The sequence below is a fragment of the Leptonotus elevatus genome, chromosome 15 (assembly GCF_054856555.1).
Source record: "Leptonotus elevatus isolate MCC_2025b chromosome 15, RoL_Lele_1.0, whole genome shotgun sequence".
In the NCBI taxonomy this organism is placed as follows: Eukaryota; Metazoa; Chordata; class Actinopteri; order Syngnathiformes; family Syngnathidae; genus Leptonotus; species Leptonotus elevatus.
In genome coordinates, this window is record NC_141253.1 from 17,340,639 (window position 1) to 17,364,190 (window position 23,552).

Here is a 23,552-nt window from a genome sequence, read left to right on the forward strand (position 1 = left end):
TTAGTTGCAAAATCCAGTGTGACATATTACCCCATATAGTGTGACAACTTACCCATTGGTGGGGCAACATGTCACTTGTTCACTCACTCTATTTCATGGCTTATATCTCTGCACTGACACAAGGTATAAAAATGACATGAATACAAAAAATATACCTAAGTCTTTGGTCTTTCATCTGGTATACATTTTGTTTATATATGATGTATTGATTCCAAGAACTAGATAAAAGTATAAAAAGTGATACAACTAGCCCCAGTGTCCCAGAATCCAAATATTGCTTCTCATTTTTCTGGCCCTCATCTTCCATTCAACCATTTTTCATACTGCTTATCCTCATTAGGGTGGTGGGTGAGCTGGAGCCTATTGCAGCTGATTTGGGGCAATTGAGTCTTTAACCTTATAAAGCCTGAACCATGAAATATATGAGAGAAAATTCTGATTCTTTGTAAATAGAATATTTATTGGTCCTTTTAAACAATCAAACTTTTTTTGGTGTGTGGAAATCAACTTCCACATATGACTTTTGATTTGTGTCATATTTGATACATAATAATAAACAGACATATCAAACATATTAGTATTTCCAAAAATCAGAAAGAATATTTCCCATTATTAATAAGTATCGGTGTCTGTCCTTTCTCAATTGGGCCGATCTTGCAAGGTCGCTGGAAAAGCCATCAGCTGAGTGATACTGCCTTCTAAAGGATTAGCTGTACAATGCATGTGTAATGAATATTATAGTCTTGAAATAGAAGACTCAAAATGTCTTGTATTTGATATGATACGTTTGGCTTTATAGTGTTAATTAATCCTAAATGTATGTTTAGGTAATGTGGCAGGGAACTTGAGTAACCTGGAGAAAGACTACAAAAGCACATGGAGTACATGCAAACTAAGCTAAGATTCAAACCCAGCACCTCTCGGTTGTGAGGCAGACATGCTAACCACTATTCCATTGTGCTGCCAGGCCTCATCTGTTCACTCTGTAATTCGGCAACAATCTGATCTCTCCCTTTGAACGCCTAGGTCCCTGAACGGATTGGCAGGGTCAGTTTGATCTGATTACACATAACTGACATTGATTGATCAAAATGACGATGTTCATATGTGACTAAGTGGACCGTCAAACAAGAAACGGAAGTCTGAGCCCTGCAGTAATTTGTCTGACCGACTAACCATCTACCAATTCATCCGTGAACATAAATGGATTCAATAAAGGGGGGTGTGGGGGGGATTCAACAGGACAAATAGATCGACCATACTGTATAACCAAGGATGATCTCCATAAAATCAGCAGGAGTGGGAAATAGTTATTCAACTAATTTGCATTGGAATTCACTCTTTGCAGTCAGGAGCAAGCATCACCCCCCACAAAGAGCAGGCATCCACTGTACATTGGTTATTTCTTCCACCCCAAACATCCATCCACATATCTAACAGTCAACCCGTCTATTACCATCAAGTAATACTGTTATTGATCCTCCCTCTTCCAGAACATAATTTCAGATTTCTCAGAAACTGTCTGACCAGGTGTGCCACAATTTCTAACTACAGCTTCATCAAAATTAATGGACATTCTAAAGCCTTCGTGTTCTTCACCAAATCTTGTGTCAAATTTAGATGTTCAGACAGCAAGAAGGGAATTGTGACAAAATAAACATTGAAAATCAAAGACACAAAACAAGAGACAAAACGGTTGTGATTTCTTTCTTCTTTTTCTGATAACCTGCACAGCCCCCTGATGGCTGAGCACAGCCCCCTGATGGCTGAACACATCCCCAGGCTTCTGGTACCTACAATCCCTTCTGATTCTTCCTGCACAGCGTTCATTCATTTTCTGGTCAATAGACATCCATTGTTGCTCCTGTGAAAAAAAATCACTGGGGACAGTCTTCATCGCAATGAATTGCACAGACAAAGAAGGAGTTGGATTTAGACTTCTACTGTCAACCAAATGCGTGACACAACAAAATAATCTGAAGTTGTCCAGGAAATGTATCACAGCAGCAAAATATGTTGTGAAAGATATGCTTCACAATGGAAAAAAAAAGGTTCTACTTCAAACTGCAGTTTAAATGCAGGTTCCTCAGTCTATTTAATTAGCTAATAACTTTTAAACAAGCAGACTAGTAAGTGTTAGAGTCCCAGTGGTGATCAGCTAAACCTATACATCTGCAAGAGATAAGGCTGAGGGGGACAATTTTCTGAGATTGTTTTGTTTAACTTGTAATTTGATTTATTTAGGGAATAATTTGATTAAGACTACTTTGAAACAACAGCAGTCACTGATGGTGTAGTGGTACATTTGCCTGACTTTGGTGCAGGAAGTGCAAATTGTGTTCCCACTCATGTTGTCCAGTAAAAAGCATGTACACAATTCCAGCCAGACAGGACAAATATGATCAAATTCACACCACCAAAACAATAGTTAGATGTCACTTAGCCCATACAGACCAGCTTTTTTTTCTGCTGGGCAAAATTTTGTGTGAGTGTGTGTGTGTGCTGATTTTGACTCTTTTCCTACAAGAACAACATGAACATTGGGGGGGGGGGTGTATCTCGTGTTTTTAGTTATAGTGAACGGCAGGATAATATGGCTGTAATGTGTTGTAAACTTACCAAGCTTATATGCAACATATTTAACATGAGCATTATGCAAATCAATTTGCCATTGTGATTGGTTAGTTAAGATCCAATCATGAACCAGAAGTGTTGACATCATATCCAAATTATGCGTTTTATTGGTTTTGACAAGCAAATATCTCATGTCCGCTGGGACCAGTAGACAAGCACTTTTCCAAGGTTTGTTTGTCTTATTTGGCCAAGGTAGGAGCTATATTTTGTTTAAATATACCATGCAGAAAAAAATGAACATCTTCACTTTATGTCCTTTTACATCTATAAAATCACAGTATGTTATTTAACGCAAAATGTGTTGTGCTTCATGGCCTCCAGCTAATAGCAAAGTTTTCTCTCAAAGCTCTACTTGTTTAAAAAGGGAAGTGCAGTGAGTCCATCAAAGGACTAATACATCTGTGCGACTGATCTCATGCCAAGATTGTTGCTATCCTTGTGAGCAAAGTGGGTTCAGAATGAACGGGGGAATATTCCTTCTGTTCATATCAATCTGCCAAGCTGAATAGTAAATATCATGCCAATATGTGCTCAATATCATAGTCCATTGTCTGTCACTCTGTCACGTATTGATTTATTTCCACAAGAGTTACTAACAAAAGTAATTAATATTGATTTTATCCAGTCACATTGATGCATTTTAGATTCAAAGGTCACTTTGATAGGCGGCACAGTGAAATGTGGTTAGTACGTCGAGAGGTTTTGTGTTTGAATCTCAGCTCAGACTTTCCTGTGTGGAGTTTGTGGGTTCTCTCTATACTTGACATGGCTTCCAAATGCATGCATGTTAATTTCTGTGACTAATCTAAATTTAACATACTGTAGGTTTGAATGTAAATGGTTGTTTATATATGCCCTGCAATTGATTGGTGAGTTCTAGCATGTTCAGTGCCTACCTGGTCTGGACAATGCAATGCCAAACGCAGTAGCTCTGCCATTTGCACTGAAGCAACCCCCTTCGCTCCCGGCTGTTTTACTGGATTTTGACTGATTTTGCAAGGCCCACAGAATATTGTGTTCTATTGCTAAAAAAACATGGAACCTACCAAAATAAAGATGAGAGTCTCTTCTTTCATCACAAAAAAGTACATTTGTATGTTTCTGTTTTGCAGCAATTAGCATTAGAATATAGCTAAGTTTAATCATTATTCACATTCCTGTTGAAAACACTGTCAACAAGAGCTTTTTGCAACATGGCCCTAGGTGATCTCTTATACTCTGCTGCCACCTGCTGGACATTTTTTTGTAATAACTACCATTGCTTTAAGCCACCTATTCATGTCAGAAGCTGCATCAAAGCCTTCTTTATGCTCTTGCATATAAAAAAAACGGGAAAAACGTATAAATATGTTTTGGGGAGTGAAGGACAAAGTATTAAAAAACGCATTTAAACGTTTTTGGGTTTGAATGAGTTTTAATTACTGCCAGCCATTTTAGAGCATTTTAACATTTTCAACAACCACAAAATATTGTGTTTAATGATTATAAATACTGTGCACCGAATCTACCAAATGAAAACAAACACTTTCTTTTTCTGTTCTTTTATAATCAGCAGTAGAAAAATGGTAGATACAAAATTCAGCCATTTTGCCTATAGCGAACTCTCAAGCTGTGTTAATATCATATCTAAAATGGGACATTGATGACGCGATCTAATGGTGGTTATGTGCATTAAAAGTTTAAAATTGATAGTGGAGCAGAATCAGATGCTCACACACCCATCTGATTTCTGATTCAAATGATCGTTCTGCAAAGTTTGCTGATGAGCTGATCATTTGTATCAGGTCTGTTAGAAGACATATAAAGCATTGGTCTCATACTCTGGTCCTCGAGGGCCAGATTCCTGCATGTTATAGATGTTATTCTCCTCCTCCAAAAACAACAAACAAAAACTGGTTTCAACGGTCAGATCATCAGAAAGCTCTGCAGCAGCCTGATAACAACCCTGATCATTCAGGTGTGTTAGAGGAGGGGAAACAAAACATACAGACCAGTTTAAGGCCTGTGATCTAAAACAGGCAGGATAGGATAGTGGCCTTCAAGGATCGGATTTGGACACCCCGGCTTATATCATCACTTTCCTTGACTGCATGCTTTTAAGTGAGTTGCCTGAATCTATGAGTGGATATAGAGTAGTGTGAAAAGTAAATTTCTCTTCAGTGACTAGAATTTTGTTGAATAAAATTCCTGGTCAATACATCACTCCATACTCCATGTTGCCACATTCTGTGAAAATATGCCACCGATGGGCTCTTAGCAGTTGGCATCAAAGTAATCTGATTGAACGCTTAGCACATACCTCAAAATGTAGAAGAACAACATTATTTGTCTGACACTTCTGCACATGTTGTAAGATCAAACTCACTGAAACTGAGCTCTAGAAATAAAATACAAAATAAACCACAATGCATTGCAGCAATATAGTGCTGTAGCTTCCACATTCAGAGCGAAAAAAAGAAGAAGCATAAAAGTCAGTTTTATAGTGTCTGGCTGAGCCTCAGGGGATTTGTCAGTGAAAGGTGGAGGTGTTGGGGGGGGGGGGGTTGGTTCGATTGGCGGCTCGTCCGCTAAGAGAGGTGGATATATTTACCAGACACGTCAGACTGAAGGTGTGAAATGACTGCCGGGGGTCACATCAGTGCTGTCTGTCGGTTTTTCTGGGCCGAAGTGAAAGATTGAGAGATATAAAGCACTCTGAGGTGAAGATGGAGGGGGAGGGGTTATTGATCCTGAGGATGGTTTGAAGTAAATACAGTAAAAGATTAAAAGTATCTTGAAGAAGACATTTCGTCTCTGGAGGCACAACTTCAACAGCTCATAGAGGAGTTTGGTATTTCCTTGTCCTAAGCGCCTGCGTATTTTTGATGTGTGCGTATTTTTGATGTGTGCGTATTTTTGATTTTTGATATGTTTGTTTGATCTATCCATCCGTTTCCAATAGCTCTTGATCACGAGTGAGCCTTTTCCAGCTAACTTTAGGGGAAGAATTCTGTACACCCTGTTCCCACCTATGTGCAATTTAGTCTTCCATTAACCAAACATGCATGCAAAATCCTGGACTGTGGGAGAAAGTCTGCTCCTGAGCAGACATTCAAACCCAAAACCTCTTGACAGTGAAGCAGACATGCTCACCAGTATTCAACCGTGCTGCCATTTGAGTTTTTACTAAATCATTATTTTCTGTTGTGTGACAGTTCCGAGTAGGGATGGGTGAGTACTGATACCAGGTATTGGTATCGGGCTGATGCCGGGTATTCTTATTTAAAGGTTTTGGTATTTGTGAGGACTAGTATCATGAACAAAAGATGTACAAACACATGGTTGGGACTTTTTCTGGCCACTGGATTATTAGTTTCATTTTATTTATTTTTTTCATTAAAATGCATTTTATTGTGTGTTCTATAGAAAACGTGTATTTTATTGAAAAAATGGGAAAAAGACAATAGAAAATTGCCATTAATTTTATGCAATTTTAAGGAAAAATGCTATAGTGTGATATATAGGTCTTTCTTTTGTACTTTTATGTATCAAGAGTACTAGTGATATTGGTGCTTGGTATCAGTATTGGTGACTGTAGTTAGTTAATCATACTGGTATTGAACATCCCTAGTCAAGAGTGTACAAACGTTGCAGTACTTAATGTGTAACTACTTTCTTATCATCCTAACAAGCGGTATTTAAGCGGTCATGTAAACATTATATGTACCACAACAAAACTGTTTTCTATTTATATTAGATTTCCATTTTTCTTTTCATAAAAATCTAATTAAAGCACAGACATGTTTTGTGTCAGTTAGCCAATCTGCCACCAATTTATTCAACATCTTTTTTTCTATTAAATCTGTATTCTTTTTGCTGTTTGCCAACAGCGTGCATGTTCCTGTCATATCACTTTGGTTCTAATAAAACCCTGTTGTCAATCTATGTCAGGCTGTACAATATCTGGTTTGAGCCATGTCAGACAATGTTATGAATTCATGGCGACTACAATGTAAATGGAAATGAGATATGCTGGGAAGGCATGTAAACAGCTCTTATCATCCATCTGTATGACTTTGGAAGATTGACAAAGACGAAAAACAAAAAGTAAGCAATTGCCTGTCAGGAAAACAGGAGCATAATTTGCTATAAATTTTTTATATGCATATTTATGGAGACTGTGGCGGTGAGACCAGACTAATTTCCATAAAGTATGGTTAGAATCTTCACACTGTTCCAAAATTATGATTATGGTTACCTCCTGACCTTATCACACAGTCTGTGAAAAATTTAAATGGTTTATCTGCAAACCGAGACTTAAAAGGAAAAATAGTATTGGTATATGATTTGGGAATGCATACTGAAACGCACATATGCCATATCATGTGTATTTGTCAAAATACTGTAGATAATACTTAACAATAGCACACTGAGCTTGCTGAGGTGGGATTTAATGTACACAGCATCTTCTTGTTGCGTCTGAATGGTCTTTTCAGACAAAGATTCAGATGATCACATTACTGTTTCCAGCCTTTAACGTAGCTGACCAACATTGCTCTACAGATGGGTTATTGGAGCAACATATCAATTTTTTTCTTCTTCTGTAGACTACATACATACAATAAATGGTGATGTTATAGTGCTATGGTTTAGCTAAGCAGACATTTATGTTAATAATCTACATGTGTGTTTTTGACAGAATGTCACCTTGAAGATGGCTCCACTCTGAATGGATTAACACTCACTTATTACAAAGCAGAAAAGGCATATTATAACTTACGAACTTCTTGAGTCTTATTCGGTATTTGTGACCCGTTTGCAAGAGCCAATGGTCCTGATTCTCTATAGAGATCATTAACATTTTCTCAAAGGTTAAGACGAGTCTATGTGATTCATGATCAGTTTTCAAGTTTTGCAAAATTATTCACATCTGTACATTGTCAACCAAAGCAAGTTATTACAATATTTCCCCTCACAAATGCAAGATCCGATTTTGTCTTATCTGGGTTTTGTTTTTATAATACATAATATCCCTCAGATTCAATAGCTCACAGAATATAGACCATGTTCACATTAAATATTTTGGGGGAATTTTTGTTTTCACATTCTGTACATGTGTAATACAATATGTCAAAAAAAAAAATCTTATCTTTGTCATTATCACGATTGTCATGAAATCAAATGTGCATTTGATTACCTGAGAAGCTGCATGAAATATAATAATGATTAGCTGTTTGCTGGCAATTTTATGCAATGAACTTCCTTTTGAATGAGTAAATAGTGTACTCACTTAAAATATACATGCTGACTGTCAATCAGATGGATCAATCCTTGTGGGTTTACTTAGTAGGATAATCACTATAGAAACTGTACGCCTGATGAACACTCCCAAACAGAAAATGGCAATAATAAACCAGTAGTCTGGATGCAAAAAATAAAAATAAAAATAAAATAAAAATGGTGCTGCAACAGCTTTGCATTTCTGCTAACCTGCATAGTAAGATGAATGTGTATTATGGCAAATTGTGTTCATGAGTTATTTCCTGAGTTGTTCCTCATAGGTGTTGTACAGATGAGTTGACTTGTTGACTGTACTACTCCACAATGTGCTATTCACTTGTTTAAGAATTCAACAGTGATTACATAAACTCCTTATGGGAAAGACAATTATTTAAATTTGGGTTTTTTAATGGATTATTTGAACCACTATTTTTACTAGGCACAATGGTTTTAGAATTTGCAGTCATGGTCACTGCCTTGTTTTCTTCTATTCCTTGTTCATTCTAATGCCCGCTATCACTAAAGGTTTATCGTGTGACTAACAGACAGAAAAGAAAACATGTAAAATAAATACGTTTAAAAAAAAGCAGCACTGTTTTAAGCACTAAAGTGTACTGTAAATGTTATAGATACTGATGAAAAAATATACTGTAAATTATTTTGGTTAATGTCAAGAAAAACATGGAAAATTGCTAGATATCAGATCTTATGAGAGTAAACTTTCATGAGCTATTTGTTGTGATTTTCAAGTAAAGTAATTTTTTTAAGTATAGTTCAGTTGTATTTAACATTTTAGTACAGTACATTTGAATTTAATTCTAAAGACCTTGTTTTGTTTGTTTGTTTTAAACCATTTTAGCACAATTTTAATTTCATACATTATTTATTAATTATTATTTCATTTTATTTATGTGCAACACATATTAGTTTAATCATTCAAATAAACTTTTATTTCCTACATTTAAGGACATAATAATGTATAAACTCTTCGTCATGTTACAGTGTCTTACAAAATATAATTTTTAGGACTAAAAATAATGGCTAATTTTCGATGAACACTTTACATTACTGCATTTTTGTTTTGCTCTTTTTAGTTTAGTTTAGTTTTAGTTTAATTGTGATGCTGCATGGATTATAAAAAATCCTAAATACATTCAAAGTTGAGCATTTAGTTTGTTTTAAAAATGTAAGATGATAAAGATACACAGTAGGCTACAGTACAAACATTACATAACATAAATTATATAATGATTGAATTTGTTTACACAAATCAAAAGCCCCAAATTAAGCATAGCAGGAGAAATAGTTTAGTTTAACTAAGTTTACTTGAAAGTGATTCAGCAGAATTTTTCACTTCTTCACATCAGAACTGAAGACAGTTGACCAAACGTAGAGGATTTTGTCTATCTTCAAGTTTTTTTTGTCCATGGTTCTCTCACTCCCACCTCTCCACAATAGTCCAATTAAGCAGCGAGAGAAAAATCATTCATTTCACCAAGGGAGTCTTTCACCCCAGGATAAACATAAACAAGACTAAAAACAAATGCGCTGGCTCAATTCAGCTTTATTCTGCCTTGTTAGGAGACATTCTGTGGGCTCGAAGTGTGGGTGGGGGGATGATATAGGTATTGGGGCGCCCAGGAGGGTTGTGGGCTGGAGGAGGCCTTTGATGGCTGTTCTTGGGGTCTTTAGACCAGCTGAGAAATGCCGCAGGCTTGCTTTTTCTGAGAAAAATGTTCCTTCGAGCTGAAAATCAATGTTAATCTGAGGCCACCTGGGCGTGTAAACATAACCATAATGGAAGTGTACGCCCACACAGTGTAATATACACCAGCAGAATTCAGAAACCTAATGCATCTATGCTTTCACACAAGTACACACACACTCCAATTATTATTTAGTTTTATGCTCACATTGCTGCAGGTGATAAAAAGAATGACAGCAAGAGACCCAAAAAGAAATGAATACTGTATGTTTGTTGAAGGGTAAAGATTCATGGCTCATGTTGAACAAGTATATTATTCATAGGACCGGTACTTGTTCTATTGACATTTAATCTGCAAATTAGCAATCTCATCATTGGAGTTCAGGACTGGATTGAGCTGTCTAGCGTGCCGGGACAATTCCAGGCGGGCCACCAAGGGGGGCTATTTCGGCTAGGAATGTTCAATACCACATTTTTTCAGACTGATACCAGTATGAGTACTAAACTTGAGTAGTTACCTATACCGATACCAAGTACCGATATCACTAGTACTTTTGACACATAAAAGCCCCCCACCAAAAAATGACATAATTTTAAAGAAAGCCCAATATATAGCCCAATATAGCATTTTTCTTTAAAATTGCTCAAAAGAATGGCAATTTGCTATTTTTCCATTTTCTAATTTCTGGGTCCTGATTATAAACCTTGAAATAAGGTCATGTATCGGCCTGATACCGATACCTGATATCGGTATTCGCCCATCCCTAACTTCGGCCTGTTGTTTCAAAATCAGTAAATAAAGTGCTTTTAGTGGACCTAGCCAGGCCTAGAGTGGCTAACCTGGAGCGGCTAACTTGGTGTGCTTTATGGACCATTCCCACTATCTTTTTATTTTTATTTTTGCAAACTGTTGGGGAATGGATCATAGAAATCACTAAGCAAGCGTCTCACATCTCTGGAGTTCAGGCTTGGATTGGGCCGTCTGGAGCCGGGACAATACTTCCCGGTGGTTCATTTACGGGTGATAAAAACATGGTCTTCCCTTGATCAGGTTTGTTCATACCGGTTTCTCTAAATTTCTTCCATAGTGCACTATGCAATTTACAATGTATCATCCGATCTCGGCTTATCATTTCCAAGGTTACTGGCTGAATATGAACCTATTCCAGCTGACTTGGTGAAACTGTGAAAACCATACCACATCATTGGGAACAATATGCTTACAGTCAGTGATGTAGTCCAGGGGATACGCGGGTATACGGCGTAAACCCACTTCTTTTTCAGTCAGTTTTGCGTCCATTCAGCCATGACCACTGATCTGCATATACTACTGGATCGGCTCTGCCAGAGCCGGCCGGGGCTCTGCTAACGGCTATCCAGTAATATATAGATCAGTGGCCATGACCCACCCTCCGCTACCTCTAACTGATTGGCCTGCACTCACTGTCTTATTGGTTAATTAAAGGCATGAGAACTGATGCGCCAATCAGAGAATGAATAGGGCGGGTCCTGTTGAGGACTTTATTGCTAACGCATGGGTGCCAATGCCACTCTAGTTGGTTGACAGGTCGATCTGTTTCCTGCGAGATGATATTAAATGTGAGTGAGACAGAAATAAATAAACGTTTTTCCAGTGAGTGGACGACATGCAGGCTATCCGAACATACTGTACATACAATGAACACTTCATTCAGGTACGTTTTGGAGTTGTTTACAAATAAATCAGTTATTTTTTTAACTACTGGCAATATCACAATGTACAGAGGAGGTTTTTGTCGCCAATACATTATAGTTAAACTGTGCGTTTCGGCTAGGCTCTTAAGTTAGCAACTTAGCCCTAAACTAGCTAGATTTGGATCATGTGGGGCAGTGGTTCTCAAACTTTTTTCTGTGACGTAACCCCTGCAAAATTTTCAGTACCCCCAACCAGCGCAAAGCATTTTGGATGATCAAAACAAAACAGTGCTATGCCATCTTGTGTCTGGTTTTAATTTTGGCCACAGTCCCACTATGTATCAGAAAAAAACAAAAAATAAACAAGCAAAGAAGTAATTGTCTTAATGGTTAAAAAATATTTGTGCAATAATTATCCAAATAACAAGTCCACCTTTGGGATCATGGTATAGGTTGGTATTTGAAACATCTAATTCAGTTAACTTTAAGTAAAAGCAGAAACTGAAAAACAAAACCCCAAGATGGTTTCATGCATGTATGCTACTTTTTAAATATATTTTTAAATCCCATGTGCCGTCTGATGTGTTTTCACGTACCCACAGTGGTACACGTACCCCCGATTTGAGAACCACTGATGTAGGGAACCCCCGTAATTGTTTCACTAATTGTATAATTAACCCAGTTTGCAAAGACTGTTATGCCAGACTGCAATGTTAGATGAATGAAACTGTAACAAATGCCAGGACCAGAGATGATCTCAGTGTCTATGAAGCCCCTCCCTCCCCACTTACCTCATTTTTAGGTCTAAGTAACGTTAACCAATTTATTGTACACTGTATACATTAACTTAAAGTAATTATAGCCCTAACAAACTTATATAATGTAGTTTAATTTTATAGTAGATAACATATTATTCATGTTTACCTCACAATAAATACATTTTACATTACAAACTGCTCCTAATTCAATCATGATCATTTTATTATTGTGGGTAATAACAAATGATTACTTTTCCCTCACATTTCATCGCTTCTAAAAGCGAAAAAAAAAAAGTAGGTAAAATTTTGAGTATACCCAGTTTTCAAAGTACCACTACACCACTGCTTACAATGAAGGATTTCTTTAAGAGCGTGTATGAGATGGCTACAGTAGAGGGATAATTTTTATTAGAGAAAATAATCTGGGTAGAAAGAAAATTGATTTCTGCAGCAGTAGTGCACCTTGTAGCACACTGTTTTACAAATGAAAAAGCAATATTGAGCAGGGTCAATGCAGAAGTCATGCAATGCAGTTTAAACAAATAAATAATAAGTACGTGATAAAATAATTTAATTTGTGGTAAAAGCTGGTAATATTTCAATATTTTACAGCAAATGTCTGCAGATCGATACCCAGTAAGTAAACTTCTGCCAATGTAGAAAATGAGCAGTTGGGGAGATGGATCAGATCAAAATGAAATGGGCTCTTCCTAAGTCTGTGTTAAGGCCCAGATACACCAATCCGACGTCGGCCAAATGTGACCGACTTCTACCCGCTGTAGCATCGGCTCAGACGTCGGCACATCGCGTAGAAAAATGACATAAATACGCACCGACACTATTACGTACCTTCAGCGCATCCGCGAGAAGTAATTCCCTTCCGTACCATCGGCGGCGGTAGTCATTATTCCTAAAGGCAACCGGCAACCTCTTTACGGGGGCGGGATATAATAACCTAAACAGCTCATACCAGTGTTGACAGCGGTGCCAGGGTAAACGCGGCGGCCAGCTGGTGAAGCAAAAACGGGCGCTGGAACAAGCTTCGTCCCCTTCTCGTTCCCGAACACATGGATGTACTCTGTTGTGGCATATCCTGGACCCTGTCGACTCCTGGCTGCTACCAATCGTCGGTTCACCCAAAAAGCTTCGGCCGTGCTGCCCTCCGCGTTTTGGACGCGGTGCCGACCTCCAGCTTCTGAAAGAGCTTCCTCGAGACCGCCGGACAGAAGGGCCATGCACCCCTGCTGCTCCCACAAGGATCGTCATTGACAAACAAAACGGTTATTTTGAGTAAGTTTTCCTTTCCAACAATTTGGATGTCCTCTGCCTGACAAAGACCTGGACTGTCGCTGGTGAGTCCACCGCTATAATTGAATTACTACCGCCTGGCTGTGATTATGTTATGATTGGTGTCCTGTCTGACTTGTAAGGTTTTGTTTGCACCTGTACTCGTCATCCTGTTCCCTTGTGTCATCCAATCATCTCCCCCAGCCACTTGTGTCTTGTCCAGGTGTCTCTCGTTGTCTCGTCAGTTGACTTGTATTTAGTTCCCTGGTTTTGTTCTTTGTTCTTTGTCTTTGTTGGATCATTGTCGCTGTCACCTCTGGTGTTTTGTTGTTACTTTGATTTTTGGTCTTTTCAGATCTTTGTTGGTTTTGTTCACCCAGTACCCCTGGTAGTGTTTTTGTTAAATAAATTGTGTTTAGTAGTACATGCTTCCCTGCCGTGGTTCTCCTGCCTCCCTGCATTTGGGTCCTCCACTCCAAACGTGGCATTACTTGGACGCTCTGAGAACGTTGGGCCGAAGTGAAGGAACGGCGACTATTTAAAAAAAAATTTTTTTATGTAAACGATGTCTTTTTACCACATCGATCACAGCTTTGAAGCCACCTTCTTTGAAGTCGGTCAAACTGTTGCTGTGCTGTGTCATTTATCGACCTCCAAAATACAGTAAGGACTTTTTAAACGACTTTGCAAATCTTCTTGCCGAAACCATGCTGAAATATGATTGTTTCCTTTTTATGGGGGACTTTAATATAACGTGTGCTGTCCTGAAACACCATAAAGTTGAGTAATGTTTATCAACGTTGCCACTTGCTCTTCTTGCCCCGTGCGCTGATTCGCTAGCTAACAGCCAATCACAATCAAATGCTGCCGACGCCCAACGCCAATTCAACATGTCAAATTTGCTGGAAACGCCACCCCCGACGTATTCCAACTCGATCCGACTTCACAACAGTAATTTATACACTGATCAGATGGCGCATGCTGTCCGACTCCCGACGTCGGATTGGTGTATCTAGGCCTTTACACACACGAAGATGCAGACAAAGAGGCCTGTAGGTCTGCACTTGCTTAGTTTGACAACCAGCAAGAAGCACAGAAAAACTTGGTAGATTATTAATTTGTATTTGTTCCTTTTCTATCATACCAAATGCTCCTTAGTGAAAAATCCGAATATGAATAAGGTCGTTATTTTGTGGTTCATTTTTTGCCACTTTACATCAGAGATTAAAAAAAAAATCATATTTACATATGTCACAGATTATCCACTATATCACAGCATTTTACAGTGACTATTTTTCCAAACAGACTCTTACTGCAGAGCAATAAGCGTGAAGAAACTGTGCATAAAAATCGGAGAATGTCTAAAGTCTAGGATCATTTCACACTTCATATAAGAAGACTGTCACACAAGGATACAACATAACCCACTGTCGCACTTTCTGGTGACAGAAGAGAGACTAAAGATAATCTAAAAGCAGGTTGTGGTGCAGGTGGCGTAACTCGATTTTAGTGGATTTAACCCAGTGCAGGCAAACAGATTCTGAACTCTGTGGTGCATGTATTCATCCATAATTATAACGTGAGAAAATCCCTCTGAATCACTGTGGAGATCAATTAATTGAACAAATAATTATTATTATCAGCATGTAGACCACATGCCTCCCACAGTGAGTGTGTGTCATATTAAATTGAAGAAAATAATGTACTTACTGGATTGTGGTAGCATGGAGGAGTACACCTTGGGGTCGATGGTGCTCATTGGGGGTGGCAGCAGTGGGTTTGTGAAGCTCCTAAGTGGGTGAGTTGGTCGCACACATGCTGTTGGTATGGTCCGACTAGCGCCTGCCTGGGATTCCTCTGATGCAACAGCGGTAGTGGCAGCAGGGGCCCCAGGAACCGGGCCAATGTTTGGAACATGCTCCCCAGCACTCACAGAGGAGCCAGGAAGGAGGGGAGGCGGCTGTTGTGGTGGAGACTGCTGCTGCAGAAGAGGATTGGTGGAAGAATCTGTGGATATGACTGAGGAGGAAGTAGATGAAGACATGCAGATGAATGGCAGATATGAATAATAAAGGTATTAGAAGGAAGGCAAATGAGATGGGGGGGGGGGGTAATAGAGGAGGAAGGACAAAAAAGAAGTAAGTACAGAAGCAAGAAACATAATAAATGTAGTAAATATATCAACAAACTTGGTAGTATGCCACAGTTTTGGACTTTCATGAAGGCAGTTGTTTCACTTTGAAGCGGGGAAGTTTGAAGCCAATTTAAGCTAGTCATCTCCACGTTTCCTTACGCAGAGGGTGTTAATAGTTTTCTAAGTATGTATTCATGAATTTAAATCCCTAAAATATGCTCTGAAAGCTTGGCTTAACGTTTCTTCACACAGTAGTTAGCACATTTATCACTGGGGACTTGACTCCCAAACTATCTGCATTATAACACAACTAGCAAAAAAAATTCACAAATAATTTCAGGCTATTTAAGGAAATCCACATATGTGTCTCTATTTGGGAACAGTGTCCCAAAGAGACCTCAAACCATTATTAAAAATGCCTGGCATTGAGTTCAAAGCATATGTACTTGTGTAGCTTATGTTGCTTATTTGGTATCTTTTGTCAAGCAATTTTTTACCCAAGATGAGAACTAGCAAAGCACAATTTTACTTTCAAAAAGTTTTTGTTTATATGACATTGTTGACCAAGACAATGTTATCTACAAAGTGTGGTACTAGTCCCACTAGTTAATAAATTTAAACTGGCAATAGTATGAATACATTTACTTAACATCTACAAATTACTAGTAAAAATCAGGTATTGATTTTTTTTTTTTTTGCGGTGTCCAAAAATTGTTTTCAAGAGCAAACTGATAAAACTGGCCTGGCCAAAAATTGTGGTCACTGCAAAAAGGACAGTCAAAAATGTAAGAAAAAAATATATTAAAATACGAAAATTATTACTTCAAAAAAAACAAAATGATCTGCCAACAGAAAAATAACATTTTACTTAAATTTACCTGCAAGATTCTGAAAAATAAGAAAATAATACTATGCCCATATCAATCACAGCGGTCTTGAAAATAGTATTTTTAGACTAAAATAAGTAATGCTGACTGTTTTCAAGCTGTAATAAGTAGAACAATTTTCTTAAAATACATTAGTATTCTTTCACACTTGGATAACTTCGCCTGAGTGTCAAGCAGGGAGGTAAAGGGTCCTATTTTTATAGTCACCCATTCAGGGATTGAACCCACAACCTCCAAGTCTAAGGTTAGGCACTCTACCAATAGACCACTCAGCTGGTACTGGAACAAAGAAAAAATGAGCTTAGTAAATATAACGAAACGAACGACTATTGCACTTGTCTGACTGTTTTCATACTTTTCCTATTTATTTTATTACTAGATTATGCAAATTCTTAAAATAAGAAAATCCAACTTGTTGTCATCTAAAAATGTGGAAAATGTTTGTTTTCAGCCTCACAGTACTTACAACTGGCTGTTAACACTCAATGTCAAGACTTCTTGATCAAATAAAATAAGTAAGTGATACGTATCTTAAAAGCACAATGATCTTGTCTGACAATTTAATTTTAAGTAAAAATAACTTGTCAAAGCAAATTTAGGTTAAATTTAAGAAATTATATCTTACTTAAGATTTCAATTATCACAGCGTAGTATTTCGCTTTGAAGGCAAACACTGTTGCTAAACCATTTCTGTAAGTCTCAATAAGGTGTTGTGAACCTGTCGATGGAGATTTTGATCCACTGCCTGTGAAGAAACTGCTCTGCTTGCATGTTGGAAGGGTACCTTCTCCAGATTGCATTTTCAGATGCTTCCACAAATTTTTAATAGGCTTTAGATTAGGAATGCTTCAGTTTGTGTTCTAACTCGAGAGTTAACTGCAGAATTAAAGCTTTAACTTTAACAACTAATTCTGTTGGACCACACATTTTTTTAATAATGCCTGATATCTAATTGTCACTTTTCTGCAGATTAACATCTTTTGTCCTCCACCAGTATCCAAAAGGAGCTTCCAATGTATTTGTGATGTTTTGCTTGTACTTCAAAGATCACTGAATGGGGAATAATTGGTACAACACAATACAATGCTACACATTTTTGTTCAATTCAGCACCCACCAATCAATTTCTTTATACAGTTTGCCTACATTGGGGTCACAGATAAGCTAGGCCAGCTCACTTTGTGACAGAGGTCACCTATAATTATTGCAACATACTGTGTATGTTTTTCTCATATTTTATTAAGGATTTTATTATTCTGTATTGAGTGAACTGTAACCCAGTGAACATAATCAAATTTTAGCTTTCCAGGAAGTTCTGTGTGAAGCAGAGCAATCACAGCATGGTCCAGAAGGACATCACAAAAGCCAAAAATGTTGATTCAATGCAGAGACACAGATCTGGTTTGACATAAAAGCTGCAAATATTTATGTTACAGTAAACTACTAATTACATGCTGAGTGAGTGTGCATTCATCATCCAAGATCAGAATAGAGTGAGGAAGGGATAACGTTATAGCTACAGAAAGCATAAAGCAAATGAGAGCTAACATGAGAGACACACATTCTCGATGGCACGCAGAGACCAGAGAATAAGGAGAGCAATGAATACAAAAAAATACTTATTTTGACACATTTGTGTTGTGTCAGAAAGCCTAGTTCAATTTTAAAATTCAGTTTGATTGTAGAGGGTTTAAAACACATCAAAGTACCCTTTCTTCCAAACAGATGCACATTCTCCCAATAGTTTTTGTTTTTGCAAAATCTTTGTGTTGTTACTATGATTACATTTTTGCCCTAAGGAAATATATTCAGACATTTTTGCATAAGTGAAACCAGTTAATGTAATAATACTTCAAGCACCCTGGGGCCTTACTGAACAAAGTTGCTTATGGACAAAACGTGGCAAGAAATATGTGCATGCAATTTTCTGTGCAAAGAATGTAACCTATCAAAATAAACTTCACACATTCAGTTTCCCCCAATATCAACAATCACTTGCCAAGTTAATGTCGCTAAATTCGCCCATTGTTCACTAACCAACTGATTTTAGAATAGGTGCTCTGGAAAAGGAAACTGGCTTTTAATAATAGTAATCTGTTTTGGCGCAATTTGTAAATAATGAATAAGCAAAGTAACAGGTGAAAATTAGTTTGTTCTAAAATGCTTAACACACATCACTTACAATGTCCGAAAACTGATTAATCATCACCAAAATTTAATGTCCACTTAAAGGTGCATTGTGCCGTTTAAAAAGGTAATGTTAAAGCTTTTTCTACATCATGCATGCTCCACCAATGCCCAGATGAGAACGAAGAGCCCTGATTGTTTTACTCTAAATGCACCTATCAGCTTTTATCTTCCCTTTATAGTAGAGTGTCGCACCCTGCACACTCCACAGTTTCTTTGGTCGGAGTCTTTCTTGCCTCATTTTAAGTCATGTCTTCATTTGTCAATTGAGACTTTTGCTTTAAGATCGTGCACGTACTCGCATGCGCACCATGAACGAGCCTTACACAGATGCTGCAGTTACGCTTTGGGCCAGAGGTCGCGAGTAAAAAAGTGACAAACATCCTTTTTAGGTCTCAGGAAATATCCCAACAATAATGCCCTCCGTTGACGCTCACTATAAGAGAATGATGAAATAATTGGCTTATCTTTATATTGTCTTCTTTAATAATAATAATAATGAATTAGATTTATATAGCACCTTTCAAGATACTAAAGGATGCTATACATTGAAACAAAGAAAGAAGAAGAAACACCAACTGGGAGGACAAGAGAGTACAAAATATTTCACAATGTGCAAAATATGTTCCGGATTTGATGTGGGATTGGAAGAAAAGGATGTAGCTCAGAATAGTGAAGTGTTTTTTTTTATTTTTTTATTATTTTTTTAAAGAGCTCAGAATTGTTCATTCAGTAATTTTACTGTATGTGGGTGTGTATGTGCATGTGTGTGTGTGTACTCATTAGTTCCCCTAAAACCTATTAAAAATCCCACACCGTTCACCTAAACCGAATACTTCAGAATCCAGCTCGTGAGGTTGTCAGGAGACCAGAGGAAGGATCAAAGAAAAGAAAGGAAAGTGAAATCCAGCACCGACCAGACATTACCTACAACCTACCGGGTTACCAACCAGAGTCTTTCACCAACCCCAGAAACATCTAAATTCCAACAAATTAGGGAGACCTCAAGAGACCAAAGGAGAGACTGAGGAAAGGAAGGAAGGATAGATGAAGCAGAGTGAGATCCACAGACATCAGCCTCCACCGATTCAACGACCAGAGGAAGAAGCAGATTGTGTTTGAATTTCGATAGATGCTGGTGTGGTGGATCTGGCATGCATGAAAACCTCCACCAAAGAGGGGAGCCGTCGACCCCGGCCAGGACAGAGCAAGCACAACACATCAGGGCCCCCCAGGCCATGGCAGCGCCAAGGGCCAACCCCCGAACCCCGCAGGGGCCACCGTCCGGAGAGCAAACCCAGGAGCCGGGAGCGCCCCAACACGGCCCAGCAGGACTGGGCACGGCAGGCCCGCCAGGCACCCCACCGGCCCACGACACAGTTTTCGGTCTAAATGTGGGCTCTTCAAAATCTACTAAAAACCATCAGGAAACAAGCCTAAATTTACCACTGGGTGTTTTGAAGAATCTCCAGAATTATAAAGTAAGGGCCAATGTTTGGACCATTAGGGATGCCCTTTAATCATATATTTTGTACAGATTAAATAATCTATATCTATCTATTTGTCCATCTTTTTTTTATGCTGCTCTTCATCCCTTTTACATTGTCCCTTGGTGATAAATATAGTTCAGATTGATATGGATGTGATTGCTAATGTGAGATAGATAATTGAAAGATGTGAATTAATCACTGATTGCCATATAAGTATGATTACTGCCTTGAAATTAGTGCATAATGTCTCATGATGGTACTTCGACCACTGTTACAAGGAGTTGTAGATGGAAGATTTTCAAAAATAAGGAGGGAGCGAGCAAAGATTTCCTGGCCCACGATGATGACAATGAGTAAAAAGCTGATTTAGATTCACTCAAGCTATGCTCTTGGATTTACGTGCACAACTGGGTCCAGTAGCAGCAACACTATCGATGGGCCACAATTCTTATTTTGGCAACTACTTTCAAGCCAAGACCACTTTTTAAAAAAGTCTTCAACTTTCCTCCCTGTCACATTCCACATTCACTGCAGCAGTGACCTCCTACAACCCGCTGCACCTTCTTATGTCCATTGTGGCGCTAGTATAACATGCCTTCCCTCACTTCTACCTCAATGAATTTGGTGTCTGAGAAATTGTGTTTCTTCCTTTTCGTTTTGCTTGTCGCCATGAGTCATCCTTCACATAGCATTGATCAGCATTATACTCGTGTGGAGCTTTGCACTGAGCAAATGGATGAGTATGGCATGAAGACGGTGGGATGAGAATGATCCACATACAAATATTTCTGTGCACTGTGACTTAGCAAGTACGATTTCCTACTTGTGTGCATACATAGTTTGATAGGTCTGATTAATTTTAGTTTTTGTGCATATACACTTTTGGTAATAATGCTATACACTAATAAATGAGGCCTCTTGTGATGAGCTGTACATGTTATTTCCATCAACAACAACAAAAATCCCACTGAAGCGTGGCAATTACTGTGTAGTGAGCCAAGTGACCTGTCATCCAGTTGCCAAGTACTGCCTGGTTGCATACTTTTCATCATGTGAAATGGGTTATGTGTTGAAGTAAAAATGCCACTCACCACTGTACTAGTATGGCTAATTCACACTGTAAGGATCTATTTTCGTAGACAGAGCACATGCACATTGTCAAGAAAAGGTGTGCTTGGGAGAGGGTGGACCCAAATGCGGGGAGAAACAGCAGGGAGACAAGAATGGAGAGTTATGTGAGGAACTTTATTAAAACAAGTAGAGACAGGTGAGTGGACGAAGACTGGACGTGACATGACTAGACTGGGCGAGAGTAGACTGGTCGCCAAGACGGGGCAGGGCGAGAGTAGACGGGTCACCAAGACGAGGCAGGGTGAGAGTAGACGGGTCGCCAAAACTGGGCAGGGCGGGAGTAGACGGGTTGCCAAGACTAGACTGGGCGGGAGTAGATGGGTCGCCAAGACTGGATTGGGCGAGAGGAGACTGGTCACCAAGACTGGACTGGGCGAGAGGAGACTGATCGCCAAGACTGGACTGGGTGAGAGGATACTGATTGCTGAGACTGGACTGGACGAGAGGAGACTGATTGCCAAGACTGGACTGGATGTCGGTCTAAGTTGTGGTGCGGGTGGTGTGTAATGCTCTGTGCTCCATTGATATGTACAGCATGCATTGAATCTTCTGAATCTTAGAAATCAATTAATTGAAGACATCATTATCATCATATTTATTATAGTTTTAAAAACACCCCATGCCACGGCACAGCTATGCAGGGTTAGGGTCACACACGGACACTAACGACTGGGGTAAAGGCCCACTTCACAGCGGTCATATGTGATTGGCCTGGACAACTTTACATCATCCACCCGTGGAGGTACTTTGATTTCCTGCATGGACCTTACCGAGTCTATTTCTGGTTAAGGTTGGGTTATGCTTGACGCGTGAATGCTCCATTTTAGTCAACAAAAACGGGTTTAGTCTAGTTTTAGTCACTTTTTTTTTTTTTAAGTTGATAATAACACTTCCAATTTCTTTAATAATACTTTATAATAAATGTCATAATTTTGTCAAAATAGTAACATGCTCAGAGAATAGAATGGCCTTAACTATCAAACAAGAGGGGGAAAAAAATTCGATAGCTTATAAATCACATGACTGGCACCCACACTACTGAAGCTTTTTGATCTTTCTCTCGAGTACTGTATTGGCTAAAAATATAAAGTACCTGTACTATGGGGTTTGGTATTTTTTTTAGTATGGGGATAGCAACAGGTCTAAAATGCTACATTTCCCTCCATGTTTTAGAGATTACAAGCCGAAAATCTCTGCATGTTCACAACATAACTGTAGATAAATTCAGCCTGACGTAGCGAGCAACTAATTTGTGCCAGGTTTAATTTGGAAAACTTGTACCTTACGGTGAAATTTATTACAGATTGTCGACTAGTAATATTATACCTTATTTATACAGTATTTGTAACAAACTGGGTTATTTATGTGTGTTTTATTGTTGGAGCGTACTGTTGAGGTGTTGTGTTGAAAAGATATTGTTCTGTTAACGCTGAGTGCTTAGTTATTTCCAAGTTCCTGAACAAATCAGTCTGTGAACGGTGTGTGAATGGGAGATAGGAAGAAAAGCCAGGCGGGAGGATGAGCACCTTTATCGAGGCAAATGGACTGAGCTGAGGGCTCTCAATCATTCCTGCTAACGCGCTCCAGGGCAAAAACCCTTGTAAATAATATTAAATAGTTATGAAATTATGTAAATATTTCAGAAAAATATAAGTTCATAAAATGAATGTTATATTTAGAAGGCTAGTCAACAGCAGAATGGTCCGACCCAACCTGTTATTGCCTGCATGTAAATGTAGCCTATGTGTTTTATTAAATATTTTGTCTTTTATTTCTGGTAATGTTGTATATTGTAATATGAACTTTTAATATGAATAAATAGATAAAAACATTGTATTTTTCATTCACTGACATGAATGAATGCCTGTCTGTCTCTTCATCAAAGACAAATGGGATGAACTCCAGCTTAGAGTATTAAGTGGTACAGAAAATGGATGGGTGGGTGGAGTAAAACTAATTACTACATGGAAAAAAAATGTGGAGGTTAAAAAGATGTCACACACAGTGACTTAGAATTATTCATTATGTCTATTTTCAGCAGATCTTACCGCAAGTAAAGAAATGAATCAAATATACATAATGTCTGTGGACTGCACATTACACCGACCCCAGGCAAATTTCTCCCAATGCATTTAACTTAATTAAATGTTGGTTAAATTGGACAGAAATGTAAGTAATTTATTTTTTAATTGTATTCAACGATTGTGAGTAGTCATCACCATCATTAAGACGACAGTATAAAGAAAGTAATAAGAGGTGGCTGAAAAGCTCATACGCAAATTGTGAGTGGGTACTTAGTGGATCCATACACTGTACAGTTTATTCACCCATACACCACTTACAGTAGATATTAGCCAGCTAAAGTCAGAAGTCTGAAATTATACTTTTTCAACGGCTTGTGATATCT

General features: G+C 38.4%; 1 protein-coding gene across 2 annotated transcripts in view; it reads right to left on the reverse strand.

Annotated features, from left to right (window-relative positions):
* Window positions 1-23,552, reverse strand: part of dcc (DCC netrin 1 receptor) — a 350,617-nt gene that overhangs the window by 24,864 nt on the left and 302,201 nt on the right. For both annotated transcript variants that reach the window (XM_086097425.1, XM_086097423.1), the window contains exon 27: window positions 15,028-15,336. In XM_086097425.1, coding sequence (XP_085953551.1) covers window positions 15,028-15,336 — 309 coding nt within the window. The remainder of the gene's footprint in view (window positions 1-15,027; window positions 15,337-23,552) is intronic.